Genomic DNA, 19,093 nt, shown 5'->3' on the forward strand with positions numbered 1-19,093 from the left:
TCGTCGGTTGCAAGACAGCGTGTTGAAGCTTGAAGTGTTTCCTCTCCTTCCTTTTCCCTCTCAATACCAGAAGCTATACCAACATGGGCGTGGACTGGGACTATAGCCCCCCGTATAACTTGAAGATGGACGACGAGTCGGCTCCGTTTTTCGTCCCGGTAAACGTCACGCTTAACAGCATCTCCATAGTCAGTGGGGTGATCGTGTGTGCACTCATCCTAGCCATCCGCCTTTACGATGCAAAGCTGGTGGATCGAGTCAGCTTGCGATTGACGGCGGCCATCAGTGCGGTAAGCACCCACCTCCCTCTCAACGATTTCATTGTAGGCCGCGTGGAGCTTACTCTCCCCCCCAGGTTGATAGCTTAAGGGCCGCGGGGTTGATTTATTTTACATATACGGTTGCCGAGGGGCCTCTCTGTGATTTCTCTTCCTGGTAAGTGGTGTGGCGCTCTTGGATTTAGGATGGCCGCTGAACACTCTCGCCACGCACCCCCTCTAGGATCCTCATCTTCCTTACCAACTACTATCTCCTGCTCACCTGTGCCATCGCCTTTAATTTACAATGGGTTTTGATCCACCAGAAGCCTTTCACCCGCTCCCTGGAGATATGCTACTTTGTGGTCACTCTTCTGTTGGCATTGGCGACCTCTTCGATTCCCTGGGCACTTAGCCGCCTTGGATACGATGAAAACTTGGGCGTGTGCTGGTACCGAAGCTACAACAGCATCCGCACCATCTTGTGGGAGTGGGGCACCTTCTTGTCGTGGAACATTTTCGGCTGTCTTTACTGTCTGATCGTCGTGGCGTGGGTCATCGCGAAGCTCGAGCACAACTCTCGTAGATTGATCAAGGCCGGCGCCTCCTCCACCCACTGCAGCTCCGCCAACCGCCCCGGCGGACAGAGCTCCGCCGAAGAGCGCACAAAAAGGGCCCAGAGACAACTGAGAAAACTAGTCACTCGCATTTCGCTCTATGCCCTCATCCCGCTCGTCACCCAGGGGGGATGGTATATCCAAGAAATCTGGTTTCAAACACAGCATACGTTCATTCCGGGGCTGAATTGGTGGTGCATTGTGGGCACCGATATCCCTGGTAAATCATCAAGCCTTCTCTTCGGCACGAATATTGCCCCGATAGCTAATCGATATGTTTGCTATTTCCCGGCGATTAGGTTTATTCAACCTCATTGCCTTCTTGTTCGATCCCGCGCTGCACAACTCGATCAAAACCATTCGAAAGGACCTCATTGCAAAATTCGGCGACGACTTGCACATGATGAACGATAACATGCGCCATCACAGCCGGAGGGAAGAACCAGGTCGCCACAAATTTGCCCGGTGGTTTGTTCGCACTTTCCTTGGGACGAAAAAAATCGATCACACCGGCTCCACATTTTATCGCATGGAGACCTCCGCCGGGTATTCGCAGCATACCGTCGAGCGTGCAACAGCACACACCCTCTCTAGCTCCTTGGCCAATCTCGAGGCCGACACCGAAAAGGCCTACTTCCCTGGGCACTACGATTTTTCCGAAGACATAGAAATAGGCCCTGTCCCAATGCTATCCATCGCTTCGCACACTGCCTCGCAGCAGATGCGGGCACAACAGGAGTCGGAGGATAAGCGTGTTGAGAGAATTGCGCGTGGCCTATAAAAATAGCTATCTTAATCTCATACCCTTTCGGGCTTCGTCTTTGTGTTATATTGATGGTATATCTGTATTAACATTATTCCCCTTTTATAATCTATTAATTCTAATTTCTCTAAAGTTTGATTCGAAACCTACCCCGTTCCTCCTCTCTGTTTAATTTCTGCTTTTTTTCCCTAATATATTTGTTAAGTTAAGCATTGTAACAGGGGGTGGGGTCTATGTCCTCTGCAGCCTGCCTCGAGACCTTGAGTTTGGTTCGTTTAGGGTCGAGGGTGAGCGGAATTCAAACTCGGCCTTTGTGCTAGAGAAAATATTCTATTTTGTAATTTGCCATGGATGTGGGGTTACTCCCGCTTCAACCCTAAAAAATTCTCATAAAATGGCACAAAAGTAAGAGTACGAGAGAGCAGGATAATGGGTTGGTTATACAATCTGATAGAAAGCGCTTCCCTTATGGTTCACTGAGGAAAGTGTAGGCTGTATCCATTAGAATATTCCATATAATCTAGTTTCTTTCACGCAAAGGTACACCGAGCCACCGAATCAAAAAACACCGTCGGATACTCAGCCAGTTTGCCATTCAAAGTAAATCCGAAGTAGCTTAAGCTTTTCTACTGCTAGCCCAATGTCAGGAGATAAGTATCCAGGTTTATTGACGTCAGGGATATACAAGATGTGTATATCAACTTAGTCTTGCGAGAAGAGAATAAAGTGTCCAAGCGGGTTTAGATAAAAACGCAAAATATGAAAAGAAAATACTCGAAAAAGCATCAATAGAGAACACAGGGAATGTCTAGAGCAAAATCAATGTGTAGTTATCGCGGGGTATTTCCAAATACTTGGAAATGACCCAGTAGAAACGTCTACTTGCCGGGGGAGCTAGAGCTTGCTCTTGGACTCTCTTAGAACTATATCAGGATAGACTTCCATTTGCGAGTTTCCAGTTAACCAATGTCCACCGTCGACGACCAAAACTGCACCTGTGGTCCAGCAAGAGGCATCCGACGCAAGAAACACGGTGGCTTGCTCAATATCGCGGATAGTTCCAAAGCGTTGCAAGGGGATCAGCTGCTTCGCACGTTGAAGCATACCTTCAGGCATTAAGCGAGAGTATCCCTCCGTATCAGCGATAGGTCCGGGTGCAATACAGTTCACTGTAAAAGAGAAAAAGGGGTTGACCGAGTTAATCCCGAGGCCTAAGCAAAAAAAAAAAGCATCCATCTCATTACCTCGGATCCCGCTCGGGCCCAATTCGACGGCCATGTGTTTAGTGAAGGTGTCAATGGCAGCTTTCGCGGCTCCCGCATGGGACACCATGATGGTTCCGTTATAACCTAGCGTGGCAGACACATTGATGATGGAACCGCGTGTTTGGCGCAGATAGGGAAGCGCGGCCTTGGTGAGATTGAAGGTTCCAAGCAAATCAATCTCAATCACGGTGCGGAAGGCATTATAAGAAAGATCGTCAATGGTGGCGAGGAAATTGCCCGCAGCTATTGAAAAAGAATCAGATGATGGTGATCAGCCATTAAATTGTGGATTGAGCAGCTTTTTCTCGATCGTCTTTACACACCTCCATTCACCAGAATATCAATACGCTTAAATTTTTCAATCGTCTTTTGCACTGCAGCTTCCAAGTCTGCGGGTTTCCGCACATCAGCTGCCAAAGCCCTGTATGCAAATACTGTTAAATAAAGCTAGAAAATGAAGGTATTTCCTATTAGGCATTCTATTTACAAGACTTCAGTTCCGGTTTGCTTTCGAATATCTTCGGCGGCCTCCTCGAGTTTATTTAGCCTGGATATATCGATAGGATCAATAAGCAAACGCATCAGTAAAATAAATGAATGACGGTCCACTTTATGTTCTTACTTTCGACTAATAATAGCAAGCTTTGCACCATGCCGCGCAAGCGCGGTAGCCATTCCTAAAATATATGGGGTGTAGTAAACACTACGAAAATATCAAATAGCCTCTCTATCCTACATACCTTTGCAAATTCCAGTGCCACCTCCCGAAACAAGGGCCACTTTTCCTTTGAAAAGGTCTTCTCGGAATATTTTGGTAGTGTCAACGGGGTCCATGGTCGAGGAAATTGAGTTGAAGGGTAAAGCAGAAATCGGAAAGCCAATCATCCAGGTAAATATACTGCTCTTCCCACGTGAAAATTAATTTGAAGCTGCTGCGCACCATTGGTAAATAGGTGCCAATTATGGGTCACGAGCCTTGAGGGTCGGCTCCTTACTTAAGCAGTCGGATTATATGAATGCCGAGTATTATTCAAAATTGTAGGTGAAATATAAATTATCCCAAATGAAGGGTGACATCTACTCTTTCCGACAAAATTTGAACCAAATCGAAACTAACTCGGCATTTATTTAAGGTATTAGCGAGAATCATAAAAATGGATCATAATTTATTTTCATATTCATATATTGCATATTTGATTTTATACCTTTTCGTGCAAAGTATCCATTCTCGTGTTAGCCAATGTCAATGGGTGCATGTAGCTATTTCCCCAGCCTCTTCCCAATTTGCGCTGTACCAGAAACGGTCAAGACGATACATGGTTTTTTATCGAAATAATCTTATTTTCAGTAGGTATATTTGACCATAGAACAAGCATGAACGAAAATATCAAACTTTCTCGATAAAAAGATTTAAAACATAGTTTAAATAGCGTGTCAAACAAGGAATTGCTATGATTTCAATATTTCAATATATGTGCCTTCATTAATATCCCTTTTAAAGATAGTTTTTTTTTTGTTTGCTGGATAACTACACAATATAGCCCTCCTTTCCACTTCAATAGCAGATTTTTTCAGAAAGAGCTGCGCAATATTGCTTTGGTTCAGTTTGATACACAATTCTTGATTTTCTAATGCAGATGAGTATCTGCAGAAAACCACGCCCTCCTTTCACTTTTAATTCCGATACGAGTTCAGAAATAGCTAAAGCCGATTTTTAACATGAGCATCGCTCATATCTACCAACATTCTTACCATCTTTCCTTTAGTCTCCGCTTTATATCTGAAGAAACGTGCTGTAAAGAGGGGTGACTCATTATATGTTTCCATTTTCAACTAGTTCCCTTATAGTCCCCCTCCCCATGGTATTTCAAATTCTCCCCAAAAGAAATCTAACACATTATTTGATGGTTTTCTGCACCAGGAAATTAAACTTCTCCGCCCCAAATTATTCGGAAATACTCCTCATGACCAACTAAAGAGGTACGAGGATAAGGAGGGCGAGGTGAAGAGTACAAAATGTATTTGTGCTTCAAGTGATTTTTTTTTCCATCTAGAATTGATTACATAAATAGCAGTCATAACGGTCTTGGCATTGGTCGAAGGATTTTCATTATAATGGGATAGTGATGATCATGGTTCGTCACTGAGAGGCCATCCCCATATGCAGCAATCCCATATTCCATATACTAAGACTAGAGTATATCGTACACAAGAACTTAAAAAAGCTCTAGTTCTTTTCGAATAAAAAGGCTCTGTTGATGCACACTTTTTTTTCCCTTGTGACTTTATCAATTTCTGGTGCGACTATTCAAATAGGGGCAATCTTAAGTTCATCCGGGGTAAGGAGATGGAGTACCTGTGTTTTCCTGGCTGCTTGTATAAAAACCAGTGAAGGGGTGTAGGGAGCTTGTATTCCTTTTCTCACCCTCTCCTCTATTCCGTCTCTCCCCAACCCACTCTTTCACTAGAATTCTTGTCCTATTTATAATATAGATACAATATAATTTTTAATTTAAAATTTTCCCAAGGGACTGAAATAATTAATAGGAAATGCGTTTCACCACGCTTGTTCCAATTTTAATTGGGCTTCTCACGGGGGTTGCTGCCGAGTGGGAATCCTTTGGAAACGTGAAGGATATCACTTCCGCTGGCAAAAATACGTTTGAAATTACATCGACGGGAAAGGCGCGAGCAAAAGTCATCTTCTACGAAGATCGCGTATTTCGCGTAGTGGCCACGCATGACGGCAAATATGAGGACATTGGAGATACGGATTTCGTTGTGCAAAAGAAATTCAAGGAACCTCAAGTGAAGCTTGAAAAGAAAAAGGATGCCTTCGAGATCAAGTCCCGCGATGTTACGCTGCGCGTGAAGAAAAATCCTATGTTGCTCACACTCTTGGATAAGAAAGGCGCTGTCATATTTGAGGAAAAAGAGCCCCTCTCGGTGGACTGGAAGGCCGAAAAAACCAAACAAACTCTTGGCATTGGGAAGGATGATCAATACTTCGGTGGAGGTATGCAAATGGATCGATGGAACCATCGTGGAAAGCGCATCCGTGTGGAGGTCAACTATGACTGGGATTTTGGCCAGCCGAACAGTCAGCCATTCTACATGTCCAATGCAGGTACCATCATTTGCATATGCTGCGCTCGATCCATGACTGATTGAAGATTCATTTGCCATTTGTAGGATACGGCGTGCTCCGCCATACGTTTGCTCCAGGAATCTACGACTTCACCGATTCTCCCCTTACCGCGACCCACAATGAAACCCGCTTTGATGCTTACTACTTCAACGGCAATTTGAAAGAAATCCTCGACCAATACACCGAGCTCGTCGGGAAACCCTTCCTCCCCCCGATTTATGGCCTCGAGCTCGGCGATAGTGATTGCTACTTGAATAATGCTAACCGAGGCAAGCGCAACACTCTTAAAGATTCAACTGCTGTTGCCGATGGATTCGTTAAAAATGGTATTGTACCATTGGTGAATGGTTTTCTCTCAAAGCTTACATTTACCCATTGTCATCCTCATTTTACTATCAGATATCCCACTTGGATGGATGCTTGTCAACGACGGATATGGCTGTGGATATGAAAATCTAGTGGAAACCCACAACGCATTGCAGAATCGCCATATGGAGCTCGGCCTGTGGACCGAATCAGACTTAACAAACCAACCCTTCGAGGTTGGGAAAGCCGGTGTGCGTGTTCGCAAACTCGACGTTAAATGGGTCGGCTCCGGATATCAATTTGCATACAATGCTTGCAATATTGCCTATGATGGAATCGAAAAGTATAGCAATGCACGTGGTTTCGTGTGGATCGTTGAGGGCTGGGCAGGTATAATATCCTAACGGATACACACTATTACATCGCCGGCCTTTAATACGTTTAATTAACCGGTCAAAAACTTTCCTGATATCCTAGGAACACAAAAATGTGCTGTAGCTTGGACTGGTGATCAATCTGGTAACATGGGCAACACTGCGCGACACGTTGCTACCTTCCACGGATCAGGGCTCTCGGGGATGCCTTGGGTCGCTGGTGATGTGGACGGTATCTTTGGTGGTACTAACATCTCTTCGGTGCGCGATTTACAGCTCAAGGCATTTAGTCCATTGCTTATGAACATGAATGGATGGGCCAAGTTCGACAAACAGCAATGGCGCCGAGGCGAGCCGTGGACAAGTATCAATCGAAAGTATTTGAAATTACGCATGCGTTTGATGCCGTACATCTATTCCTATGCATTTGAGGCACACACCAAGGGACTTCCTTTGACCCGTTCACTAGTGCTTGAGGTAGATTGACTCGCTGATATATATCATGGATTCATCCCACTCTAACTTAGAATACCACATAGTACCCTAAAGACAAGAATACCTGGACTGAAGCGGCCAAACATGAATACCTCTTCGGAGAATATTTTCTTGTGGCCCCCGTCATTGACGACGGCGAACAGCGTGACAATATCTACCTACCAGAGGGAGAGTGGATTGATTATTGGACGAGCAAGGTCTACCAGGGATCAAAGGTGATCTACACCTATCCAGCTCCTTATGATACCTTACCGCTGTTTGTGAAGGCCGGGGCCATCATTCCTATGTGGCCCCAGGTTAACACTGCGTCAGAGCGCAAGCCCGATGATGATTTAGTACTGGATGTGTATCCTAAGGGCAAATCGAGCTTCACTCTCTACGAGGATGATATGGTTACGCGCGAACATCGCGATGGCCACTATTCACTCCAGACATTTGAGTCACAAGTCACCGGGAATAAGATTGTGGTGCGCATTGGCAAATCAAATGGCAGCTACAGCCTAAAGCCTCAGAGCCGTGGATATGAAGTACGCGTGCATGTGGGCAGCAACCCACGAAAGGTTACTTGGAGCAGCGGTAAAGCTCAGCGCCAAACTCAGCTGACCTTCACTAAAGACACGGGTTCAAAACACTCGGCTCAGTGGTGGGTTGAGAGTGCCCATACGCACGAGGAAGGAAAATCAGAACGTCCTCAAACTAAACAGAAGCATTCGAAGAAATCAAAACACGAAGTTAACAAACGAGCATTCAAAAAGGCCTCTGGATATGATAAAGTAGTGGTTGTCCGTGTGCCGGATGCATCCCTTAATAAGGAGCACACAGTTACTGTTGAGTTGTAAACTTTTCTCGAGAATCCTATCTCCTCCCTCTATCGATTTTCCTTATTTAATCATCCTAATTTTTTTTTTCGGTTGAACACTTTCAACTATGACTTTTTAATAACAAGGTTATTTGCTCTTAAGTTTATTCGTTATAGCAAAACCTTTTCAGTTACATAATCGCCATCAAAGTATTGAAGACTTTTCTTTTATAATAATCAAATTATTAAAGTGAATAATGAGCAGGGAAAAGTGAAAATCTATTTATGTAGCGGTATAAAGTTTACAATGGCTTTTATAATAAATTAATCAGAAAGTACGCGGCGTTTCAACCGTCAACAAACTTTGAATTACATCGCCCTCTCTAAACCCGCTGAACCCCTCAAAAGATAATCCACATTCAGTGCCCTTTCGTGCTTCGGACACATCTTTTTTATGGTGCTTAAGGGCACTAAGTTCTCCCTCCCATATCACTGCTTGATCCCGAAGCACCCGCACGGAATTCGTCCTCGAGACTGCCCCATTGGTGACACGACAACCGGCAACTGCGTGTTGCTCTTTGCCCTTGGCACTCACCTGGAAAATCTGTAAAACGGTGGCCTCACCCGTAACTTGAGTGGTGATGGTAGGCGGGAGAAGCGCTCCAAGCGCAAGTTTAACATCGTCAAGAAGTTTATAGATGACGCTGTATGATTTGATGGTGACCTTCTGCTGACGAGCTTCCTGTTGTGTGCGCTTGTCCGCCTTGACATTGAATCCAATGATGAGCCCATCGCATGCAGTCGCCAGCTGGACATCACCTTCGGTAATATCACCGACGCCCGAGCTCACGACTTTGACACGCACCTCCTTATTCTGTAACCCAGCAAGGGAATCCACTACTGCTTCGACAGTGCCACTCACATCGCCCTTCACTATGGCGCGTAGCTCCTTTACCTCTGTTTCCTGACGTTCCAAATCCGTCTCATTCGCGAGCTCGTTGCTTTCACTTACATCCTTTGTCTCTACTCGCTCATTCACCCTAAGCTGTTCTCCACCCGCCTTTGATCGAATTGCTTCTTCACGCGCCTTACGCCTTTTCTCGTTAATTGCCTCCAAGTCTTTAATTTGCAAATCTCTTGCACGCCGTGCCTCCCGAATTTCAACTACTCGCTTGGCGACATCCTCGCTCTCTGCCTGTAGCATCGTATCCCCGGCAGCCGGCAAATCTCTCCATCCAATTACCTTTACCGGTGTGCCAGGCGCGGCAATTTTAATAACTTTGCCTCGATCATCTATCATAGAGCGCACCCTACACCACGTATTGCCTGCCACAACGACATCCCCTGTTCTCAAAGAGCCACGCCGAATAAGTAGGGTGGCTACATTTCCTCGCCCTTTCTCTTGCTGGGATTCAATGACTACACCCTCTGATGCACCATCGGCTTCCGCTCTCAACTCTAGAAGTTCAGCCAGCGTGACAATGGCTTCTTCGAGCTGATCTAAACCTTTGCCTGTTAGTCCCGATACTTCAACTGCCTGAACATCACCTCCGAACTCTTCGAGCTGCACGCCGTGTGAAAGAAGACTCTCCTTCGCTTTTTGGGGGTTTGCGTCATGTTTATCGCATTTATTTATGGCAACAATGATAGGAACACCCGCTTCATTCGCATGGCGAATAGCCTCGGCAGTTTGAGGCATCACTCCATCATCCGCTGCTACAACCAGAACTACAATATCTGTCACGTGCGCACCTCGCGCCCGCATATTTGAGAAGGCCGCATGACCAGGTGTGTCAAGGAAAGTAATACGTTTTCGTGAAGGGAGTTCAACAGAAAAAGCGCCAATATGCTGGGTGATACCTCCGGCTTCGCTTGCTGCAACGGAAGATTTACGTAGAGTGTCGAGCAAGGTGGTTTTACCATGATCGACATGACCCATAATAGTAACTACGGGAGGTCTCAGTGGTAACGAACTAGGATCCGAGGGTGGGGGGCGCGGGTGAAGATCGAAAGTATTCGACTCAGTTTGGACGATGGGGTTAAGGTTGTATTCTAGACAAATGAGAGAGGCATCATCGGCTGTGAGAACGTAATCGTGTGAAGGGTTTTCCATGCCGAGCTTCCGCATTTTATGTTCGAGATCAGCTAGTAAAATGTGATTCGGATTTAGCACATATGTTGCGCTCATCGGCACACAATATATAAGTGATATTCCAAACATTAGTGTTTTGACAATTACCTAATCTCACTCCCATTATTCGGGCCAAATTGGCGACATTGATTGCCTCTGGCACCAATATATCCTTCATAATCACGGGTTTCTTTCTCCTCTTAACTTTGCCTAGTTGGTCTGAATCCACTCGTCCAAATCCTTCCTCAGCACCCTCCTTCCGTCTCCCAGCGGTCCGACTTTTATTGGCATATCCAGTCGATAGGCTTTTACGCTTATCTTTCTCATGCTTTTGCCATTTGTCGAGCAATGTGTGTTTATGTTCTTGCATGTTGAGTTTTTCAGGGTGCATTTCCTGGAATTCTTGCTGTCGATTTTGATCTCTAATTCCGCCACCTGATTTTCCACTAATATTTTGAGGTCGCGCCCATTTGTTTGATTTGTAATCGCCATTTTGGGTTAGTACCCGAGAATTTAATCGTCGTGTACGTGATTTGGAATCCAGAGTTGGCGGCCCTAAACGTGCCCCTCCTTCCCTAGCGCTAGACAGAGGAAATGACTGAACAGTTTGCTGTGAACCTTTGAATGACAATGTGGGACGTGAAGGAACACTACGCAAGAAATAGCGGACGGCATGGATTGCCGTTAAGGTGCGTGAAGGAAGCATTTGCAAGAAAATTCACAAGTGTGCTGCTCAATACATGCGTTTATAATGAATCATGCACGGCCTTTTAATCCTTATTACATTAACCAGTTTTACTTTAATAGCTCTCGGGATTAATAGTACTGTCAACACGTGGCGCAGCAGAGGGATTTTTGGTCGATATTTAATATTCAAAAAACGCGGAAACAGATTATAATACAAAATTTAGAAAATTTAAGCACGAATAAGCACCGAAATAAACAGGGATAATAAAAAAATGCACAGCAAGCTTAACACTGGATATAATTTTCATATTCTTTCGCTTTCTCGTTTTTCCCACTTGGCTTCTGAACAGGATGGACGCCCTTTATTGTTATCATCAGTACTCGCTAAATCTGTAATGATTGCAGAGCCTGCCTGGTATCTCTCGGGACCGGCGGATTGTTTTTCTGCAATCCACGTCAAGTTCTTTCCATTGTCAGCCGATATAACTTCTGGCACAGATTTCGAGGAACTATTGGGTTGGTTGTGAGGGGGTGGAGGCGGGGGCGGTGGGGGTAGAGTGGTAGGGGGTGGTGGAGCAGGAGGGACTACATTCCGTAACCGAATACCTCTCCTCCACCTTCCACCAGCAAGTGCCATGGCAATATTGCCACGTATATTAGGGGGTACTGGCGTACTCATTGAGCGATTTTTCGTTTCATCCAGGAATTCCTTCAATAGTCTCTCGTCATTCGAGAGAGTCGCGGCATCAAATGAATGGAAATGTGCGCGCAGAGAAGCGAGATCTTCGGGTAATATGCACTCCTCCTCTGTGAGGCCATATTCTTCTGCAAAAGCAGAGCTAAACACCCCAAGTGACATGGTCGATGGAAGCGATGGTAGGGATGCAGAAGGATTCGAGGTGGGATAAAATAATCGGTATGCCATACCACTCCTGAGCATTCGCAATCTATCCTCGGCGGCAATTTCCAAATTTGCCCTCAGAGCTTCTCTTGCAGTGAGCCTCTCAGCTTGCTCCTGTTCCTCACGCATGGAGAGCTCCAGTTTGCATCTACCTACTACTTCTTTCAGCGCACTGAGCCACCGTGACATCTCCGTCGAATTTTCAGTCTGCAAATAGTGCGATTTTCCCTTTGGCGTGATCTTTATAACAAAGGGCTTACCCGGAAATTCGTCACATACGAAAACGGAGGTTTCCGCGTCCAATTCAATTGCTTCTGTTGCAGGCTGAGAATCACTTCCACACGACTTGTACATGTATAGTGATCGACCGGCAAGCACGCAATGCCTGCGACGCCACTTTGCGATTGGGAAAAATGTCGTAGAGTACATCAGAAGAGCCCCCGCGATATTCGGCTCTCCGCCTAAACACTGGTGCAGCTGCTGTAATGTAGGATTGCTTCCAGAAGTAGAAGGGGTTGGAGATTCCATTTGTGAATCGTTGCTATCCCGCCGTTCGCTAATTTCATCTGTGGAGCTGAATGATGCCGACGATAATGCTGTTTGCTGATCACGGCGAGGCACTAGCGAAGACGTTGAGGAGTCAGTACTGCTTGAGGGACTCACCGAATCGATTCTCGGTTTATTTGAGCCAATGCTAGCTGAGAATGGAGTTTGGTATGGCTGTCTGCTACGAGTAGGCGAAACAGGGGCCGCAAAGAAACTAGCTGTGGGCTTCTCCATATACTCATTTCTCTGAACTAATTTTTGACGCTGTTCATCTTGCTCATATAACGGAGGAAGAACTTCTTCCATTATTGACGGGGTGGAACGTTGTGACGGGTATGAATTTGGCTGTGGTACGAGCGGATGGGACTTGAGTTCAGTGGTCGTGTCGACGCCCAACATTGTAGGCCGGCGAGGGTGAGCAGCACGAGTGCGCACTGAGTAAGGGGATGAAGGGGAAGTGTATTGTGTAAGAGGAGCCGAGATCTTCTTGAGATATGTGATCGGCTCTGAAGGCTTTTGTTTGGTGGAAGATGGCTGAGGGGAGGGCTGTTTCGAAGGTAATAAAGATGAAGAAAGCAAAGAGGATTGTTCAAGCTTAGGAGGTGAGGGTGTATGAAGGGATCTCCTAGTCTGCTTCATGGAGGCTGGCCTTGTCTGTTCAACATATTCAATATCTACAGGAGTGGCATTATTAGAGCAAGGCTCTGAACGGCGTTTTGGCGGTAGCGGCGGCGATATTGTGTCTCTCTGCAATGTTTTATATTCAAATCTTGCTGCATCGGGGAGCTTATCTTGGGGTATTTCTGAAATAAAAGTTGGCTGGGCTTCATTTGCTGATTTCGTTGAAGCGTCTCTCTTATTCTGAGACTCTGATCCAGGAATTTCGAGCTCATGAGTCTTGATATCAAGATGTTCCGGGAAAACAGGAAAACTTGTCTCCCGTTCGTCACTATCACCTTCGTCTTCCTCATCAAAGTGTTGAGTCAACTCAAGCGAAGTAGTAGCTTTCGATTTGGCTCGATCGTGGCCTAGCATCAGTTGCTCAACGCTCTTCTCCAGTTGTGCCAGCTGCTCCTTCCTAGTCGCGTCGTCTTCATCATCATTTAACATAATCACGCGATTTATAATAATAAATGGGTGGAATGTGGGTGAATTAGAGAGAAGCTCTACTTGCAAGCAAATGAAAGGGAACAAAGGGAAACCGTTAGAACATGAGAGATCTCAATGCAACAACAAGTCTAACTATATTACTTTAATAGGTGCAAATTATGAGTGTTTACATACTCCACAATCATCAACATACGGAGTAGAGATTATATCCAACTTCACATGTCAGGATCAATGGTTGTCAACAGGAAAAGACACACTGTTTGTTGTGCAAAATATGAGACACGATAGACAAGGGAAAAAAATTGTGCACACCGGGGTCTTAAAAAAAAAAAGCACAAAAAAACCAATTGCAAGCAAATGAATAATTTCAAGTGGGGAAATTGCAAAATTGTAATATGTGGCGGTATGAGATGAACCGTGTGCAGTTTTAGCTTGTTTATTGAGCGTTCCTCTTTTCCCTTTGTTCCTGATATTATCAATCTTCCACTAATTGAAATCCCAAACCGAATCACTACAAAAACGTCCTTTTTATCGAATCTCATCTGTAGGATCAATATGCCTTATTTAAGCTGCGGAGTTATGCCAGAGCTCTACTCAGAATTTCGTATTTAGAGGCTTCTTCCCAACTATATCTGTACACCGTTTGTAGGATTCTTTCTCTCACTTGTACCAAACTGGAACAGGCATCTCTAGTGAAATGGATTAATTTCCATGGTCGTTTACGCTAAATTAATGCCACCTGGGCGATATTCATATGACTATCCACTTATTTTACTACGTCATTTTGAGATAAGAAATAGGAAGGCACTGCCAATTTCAAGGTGTGGCCACCGATGTTTCACTTCATCGCACCACACAACAAAGACCGGATATCCACACAAACGCCCAACAATATCCTCAATGAAATAACACAATAAAAAGCTTTCTTCTGGCCTCTATACTCACACGAGTCAACTGTGCTCCTCGGCTTGGCAAAGCACATAACAGCCTTCAATGGTTTGATCAACATCTTAGCTTTGTCCACGCCATTATTCATCGATAAATAAGGATTCTTGCTTAGCGTTATCATTATTTTTAAGCTAATATATATCGTATTATCTATATTCATTAAGATGAGGTTTTTATCTAAAGGAGGGCAAAGGTGAAATATCTTATTTGATGCTTAGTATGATGGGTTTTCTCTATTCGCATGCCCGCATTAATATTATACCACTTTCAGAATCAATAGTTAATGGTTAAAATTTCAGTGTAATAGGTCTATCACAATTTCTTCCCATATATTTATTAATTTTATTTCGGGATTACTATTACTGCCTTTACTTCAATATTTGAAACTTCCTATTATTACTCCAATGCACACTGCTGGTACTGTTCACCCTAAAAGTACAATGGTTTTAATTCATAATAAATTTTTTTTACCAAAGTACTTGAGTAAACATAGAAGTAATTTGTCATTTCAAAGCCCAAAAATATCTAGGCTCTGAACACTATTATGGCCCATTATGACTAACTACCAGTAAGAGCACCGGCAAACCAATGAACTATTTCCTTGTGATTTTTCGTTACCTAATCTTATAATAATTTCATGTGATGATATGGGCTTCCAAAGTGAGACTATCAAAATTTACTTAGTAATCCAATAAAAATGTCCTTAAAATCAATAATATATATCTCTTTGCTAGGACCAAGTAAGTTAACCAAAATTCTGGCGTTTGACTTGCTCATTTTTTCAATTCGAAATTAAAGGGTTTATTATCAAGGAAGATATACATATAAATATCACTTAGTACTTATCACTTACTTGAATCTGTTCTTTGGTGGGGGAATTTGTTTCTATCTTTTTTCATCAAGGAGGTCCAAGCGACGTCATCTCAGAGCCATTATCTAAATCGTTATTAATAATAATGTTACTGTTGCAATATTCACTATTTTTATATAAGGCTATGATCTAGAGATGATAATATCACAGGATTTAAAATTAAATTGCAAAAATCCTTATGCAACTGCGCCCAATAATGAAAGGTTGCTTTACTACATTCTTCACTTCTTAGGAATCTAGGTTCGTGGTAGTCTGTTAATGTCGCAATATTTTCATGATTTATTCGAGAGGAAAACTAGGTCAATTGTGTAAATGTTGAACTGAGTTACTTGAACTTCTTACACATCCATAATTTGGAACCAAAACGATACTTATGGCAAAGAATGGATCTAGTTGAACTCATCTTGTCTGGCCTAAATGCTCCTGAATATAGTTTAAGGTCGTCTGCTGCGAATTATCTTTGATTCAGAAGAATCTATAGCGAAGTTAAGGGTACAGGATCTCATCTATGTCTATAAAGTAGCATCCAAATTGGACAAAATTGTCTAGCTCTAGGATTTAACAAATATTATTTTTATTTTCATTTATTTATTGTTGTACTACCGACAATAAGATACTAAAGTATAAAGTCAGATCATATCTACGACTCTTAAGCAAAACTTTCAATTGCACTGAAAAAGAGTGAAGAAAATAGAAATTCTGTCAAGTCTATTTTCGATTGTGTAGTCAAATTATTTCATCTAGTAACACTTGATTAAAATTGATACGAGTTTAAGTGTTCTAAAATATACCAAGGCGATTTTGTCTTGCAATGAGAGCTACTATAGAGAAGATGAATTTGCTTTTCATAGGCGTTAATTTAAAGCTAGTCTATTTATCTAGTTAAGACACTGATTAAGATACCTCCATTAAGTTCTAATTCGATATTCCAAATTGTGGTTAGGATATGCATTCCAAGACACTCTCCAGGTTATTACATGAGGTATTGGTCACACTAAATTAAACACTTTAATCCGTGCTATACCTTTCCTAAATCAACCATATAGTTGATTCTATATTCATGAAAATGAAAATGGATTTGTATCTTTTTGGGATAAATCGAGGAGCTTGAGTTTTAGAAGGTAGATTTTATCTAAATTCTGGCATCCTTCAATGTCTACATGAAATAATTTTAAACAGTTAAATGGATTAAGATGGTAAACGAGTTCTAAAATAATTCTATGAAGCATTTAGCGTATGAATCCTTTATCGAACTAATGGGAGATTATAAAACTTTCAAGGATCTTCTAATGCTAACAGACTTAAAATTGGGACTCGTGACAAAGGAGGAATTGATAGAGCTATTTGAAGCAATTAGTTTCGAATTGACGCAATGATGTAATACACAGCCTAATCTTACAATGTTGGAGGGACGAGAAAAATAAAAGAGGAATCTGAATGTTAACTGTAAAATTCTGAGATTTTTTTTTTGCATAGAAAGGAAGAGGGAGTATTGATTATTGGGTTAATTTTGTCTAAACTTCTTATAATAATTACATAAATAAAGAAAAATACAAAAACCCGGTTTATTATAAAATTTTTGTATACCCTTCATAATAGATCAATTTTAAATCATATTGTTTTTTATGCCCTCCTCTTCTTTATTTTCCCTGCTGAAGTCTGGCGCGCCTTAAGGTGGTGCTCTGGAATCCAGGATTCATCATAAACAGCACTGCCCTCGCTCGAATCGGTGGATGTAGTAGCCGGTGCGGGTTGAACAGGTTTTTTCTTTTTGGATGCAACAGTAGCAGGGAAGAAGGCTTCCTTTACCAAGTAGCCAATTCCCACGGCAGTGGCAGCAAGAATTAGATATATGGAGATTAGTTGCAAATCAAAAATGGAATGCTCTGGGTCTACAACAGTGACAGTGCTGTTAAAGCCGACGCCACGGAAAGTATGACCCGTAGAGGGGTCTTTAAAATCAATAATCACAGTGAGGCCGAGATCTTGGGGGGGGAATTCAGGGTAGAAGAAGTAAGGAACGTCTACTGTTGTGTTACCATCCACGGCAGTTCCATATCGATAGGCGGTTATCTGTAGGATATCATTGATGAGGCAATAATTCATTAGCATCATATAAATTCAGATGATGCAAAATAAAATAAGGCTTACGTTGCGAATTATGTGTGAGAAATTATTTGGGTTAACAAATGCGCCTGACATGTGCTCGATAGTGTATTGCTTGTTATCATGATTCCTGAAGGCTACACGCACTTTATTGCGCTGTCCATTTACAACCACGCCAATCGGATTTTCCAATTCGCCGGTTATCTCTACATCAGGAACTCGCTCGTCAGCCGCCATTGCTGTAGAAAGTAGAGCAAACAGAACGGCCAAGAGACAAAAGGGCTTCATGATGGGGCAACCAAAGAGGGAAAAATAAAATCTGCGAGAATAAAGATTTAGAGATGAGAACTTTTTCACATCTCGAGCGTAAATAGACCTCACTGGCCCACGTCAATGAATGCTGGGACTGCGATTTTATTAATCTTGAATTAATCCATTAAATGGATTAATTCAAGATTAATATCAAATTTAAGATTAACATCAAATTTTGATGTTGATAAAAATTTTTGGACTTTGAAGTACTGAAGATGTCAGTTGTTTGAAACGATTTGATAAGTGAAAGTTCTAAAAATAAATATATATAATAGGGTTATAATATAATTGTAGCTATTAGTTTTATTTGTAGCAGAGGAAATACTTCGCTTTACATATGTGATAAGATTTTTATAGATTTTTATGTTAATAAAAATTCTTAAATTATATCTATTAAGCACAAAGTAATAAGCTAATCTATACGCATACTATATATTATAAAACTTGGTTCAATATAATAAGCAGGTTCGACGCGTTAAGCTGATGACAGTAGAGCGTTTTTTTTACTATTTCTCTGTAATATACTTATTCAATAGAAATTTTACTATATACTGGCTCGTGAGTCGGCAATTTCTATGCCCGTTGTATCATAGTCCAAATTTTCTATAATGATATCAATATCGGAGAACTATGATATCATTGGCCGAAGGACGTATAATTATTCTCTATTTGATACCGACAGGTACTGATTCATTTTCTATTTACTAGCAGTTATTGTAGTATTCAAGTTGCACTATTTTTTTGAAGGAAAAATCTAATTAAAAAGTATCCATTCAATACCTGGTGGAAAGGAAAGGGAAAAAGCATGGAAAACAATGAAAGTCATGTAAGACGTGGTGGCCTTAAATAGTAGGGTTGAGGGAGGAGGACATGGGCGAAATTTATTTAGAGGGGTGTAACAGGAGGGGAAAAAAATGAAGCATTATTAATAAAAATAAAAAATATACTTACGTGGTAAAGAGAATACAAAAAATTTCAAAGAGATCGCACTAGTAATTAATATGGAAGGGGAAGGAGGAGAGTCCTTGTATCTAGGATAAGAGCCAGTAATAATAGTGAGATATTCTGCATATATGTTTGGAGTTAGGTCAACTTGCCGATCTTTAACTTTCTTAAAGTATCTTGATTACACCTTTTACGAAGACAAATTGGGCGTAAAGTTTATACAAAAATACTACTTCTTCGCGAATTTAAACATAAAATACTTGCAATCATATTGAATGACATTATTTTTAATCTGCTTGATAATAAATATGCCTAATTTAGATGCATGAAATATCATAAAAATAAAAAAGCTTGGGGCTCAACTGGGAATTGAACCCAGGACCTCTCCCACCCTAAGGGAGAATTATACCACTAAACCATTGAGCCAGCCCTAAACTGTTTGTTGTGATTGTTACATGAATATCGGTATTTCGTACAGACAGTCATAACTGCGCCACTACAAGCCAAAAAAT

General features: G+C 42.4%; 6 protein-coding genes and 1 non-coding gene across 7 annotated transcripts; 2 read left to right on the top strand and 5 right to left on the bottom strand.

Annotated features, from left to right (window-relative positions):
• Positions 1–83: 83 nt before the first annotated feature.
• VTP21DRAFT_11329 (uncharacterized protein) lies at positions 84–1,655 on the top strand (the record flags this gene model as incomplete). Its single annotated transcript, XM_069390762.1, has 4 exons — positions 84–290; positions 356–435; positions 502–1,094; positions 1,174–1,655. 4 exons carry the CDS (start codon positions 84–86, stop codon positions 1,653–1,655), a joined length of 1,362 nt encoding a protein of 453 aa, XP_069252878.1.
• Positions 1,656–2,531: 876 nt separating this feature from the next.
• Positions 2,532–3,787, bottom strand: VTP21DRAFT_11330 (uncharacterized protein; the record flags this gene model as incomplete). Its single annotated transcript, XM_069390764.1, has 6 exons — positions 2,532–2,806; positions 2,882–3,145; positions 3,226–3,323; positions 3,390–3,449; positions 3,525–3,579; positions 3,643–3,787. The coding sequence occupies 6 exons, from the start codon at positions 3,785–3,787 to the stop codon at positions 2,532–2,534; spliced, it is 897 nt and encodes a 298-aa protein (XP_069252879.1).
• Positions 3,788–5,452: 1,665 nt separating this feature from the next.
• VTP21DRAFT_11331 (uncharacterized protein) lies at positions 5,453–8,064 on the top strand (the record flags this gene model as incomplete). The annotated part of the gene is made up of 5 exons (XM_069390765.1): positions 5,453–6,029; positions 6,095–6,376; positions 6,450–6,746; positions 6,834–7,207; positions 7,270–8,064. 5 exons carry the CDS (start codon positions 5,453–5,455, stop codon positions 8,062–8,064), a joined length of 2,325 nt encoding a protein of 774 aa, XP_069252880.1.
• Positions 8,065–8,352: 288 nt separating this feature from the next.
• On the bottom strand, positions 8,353–10,861 carry VTP21DRAFT_11332 (uncharacterized protein; the record flags this gene model as incomplete). The annotated part of the gene is made up of 2 exons (XM_069390766.1): positions 8,353–10,169; positions 10,264–10,861. 2 exons carry the CDS (start codon positions 10,859–10,861, stop codon positions 8,353–8,355), a joined length of 2,415 nt encoding a protein of 804 aa, XP_069252881.1.
• A 285-nt stretch (positions 10,862–11,146) lies between these two features.
• VTP21DRAFT_11333 (uncharacterized protein) lies at positions 11,147–13,399 on the bottom strand (the record flags this gene model as incomplete). Its single annotated transcript, XM_069390767.1, has 1 exon — positions 11,147–13,399. The coding sequence occupies one exon, from the start codon at positions 13,397–13,399 to the stop codon at positions 11,147–11,149; it is 2,253 nt and encodes a 750-aa protein (XP_069252882.1).
• A 3,442-nt stretch (positions 13,400–16,841) lies between these two features.
• Positions 16,842–17,612, bottom strand: VTP21DRAFT_11334 (uncharacterized protein; the record flags this gene model as incomplete). The annotated part of the gene is made up of 2 exons (XM_069390768.1): positions 16,842–17,291; positions 17,370–17,612. 2 exons carry the CDS (start codon positions 17,610–17,612, stop codon positions 16,842–16,844), a joined length of 693 nt encoding a protein of 230 aa, XP_069252883.1.
• Positions 17,613–18,935: 1,323 nt separating this feature from the next.
• VTP21DRAFT_t102 lies at positions 18,936–19,007 on the bottom strand. Its single transcript has one exon. It is a non-coding gene; the product is annotated as a tRNA-Pro (tRNA).
• Between the last annotated feature and the right edge of the window lie 86 nt (positions 19,008–19,093).

The sequence above is a fragment of the Calcarisporiella thermophila genome, assembly GCF_041956535.1.
Source record: "Calcarisporiella thermophila strain CBS 279.70 unplaced genomic scaffold VTP21scaffold_8, whole genome shotgun sequence".
Classification (NCBI taxonomy): Eukaryota; Fungi; Calcarisporiellomycota; class Calcarisporiellomycetes; order Calcarisporiellales; family Calcarisporiellaceae; genus Calcarisporiella; species Calcarisporiella thermophila.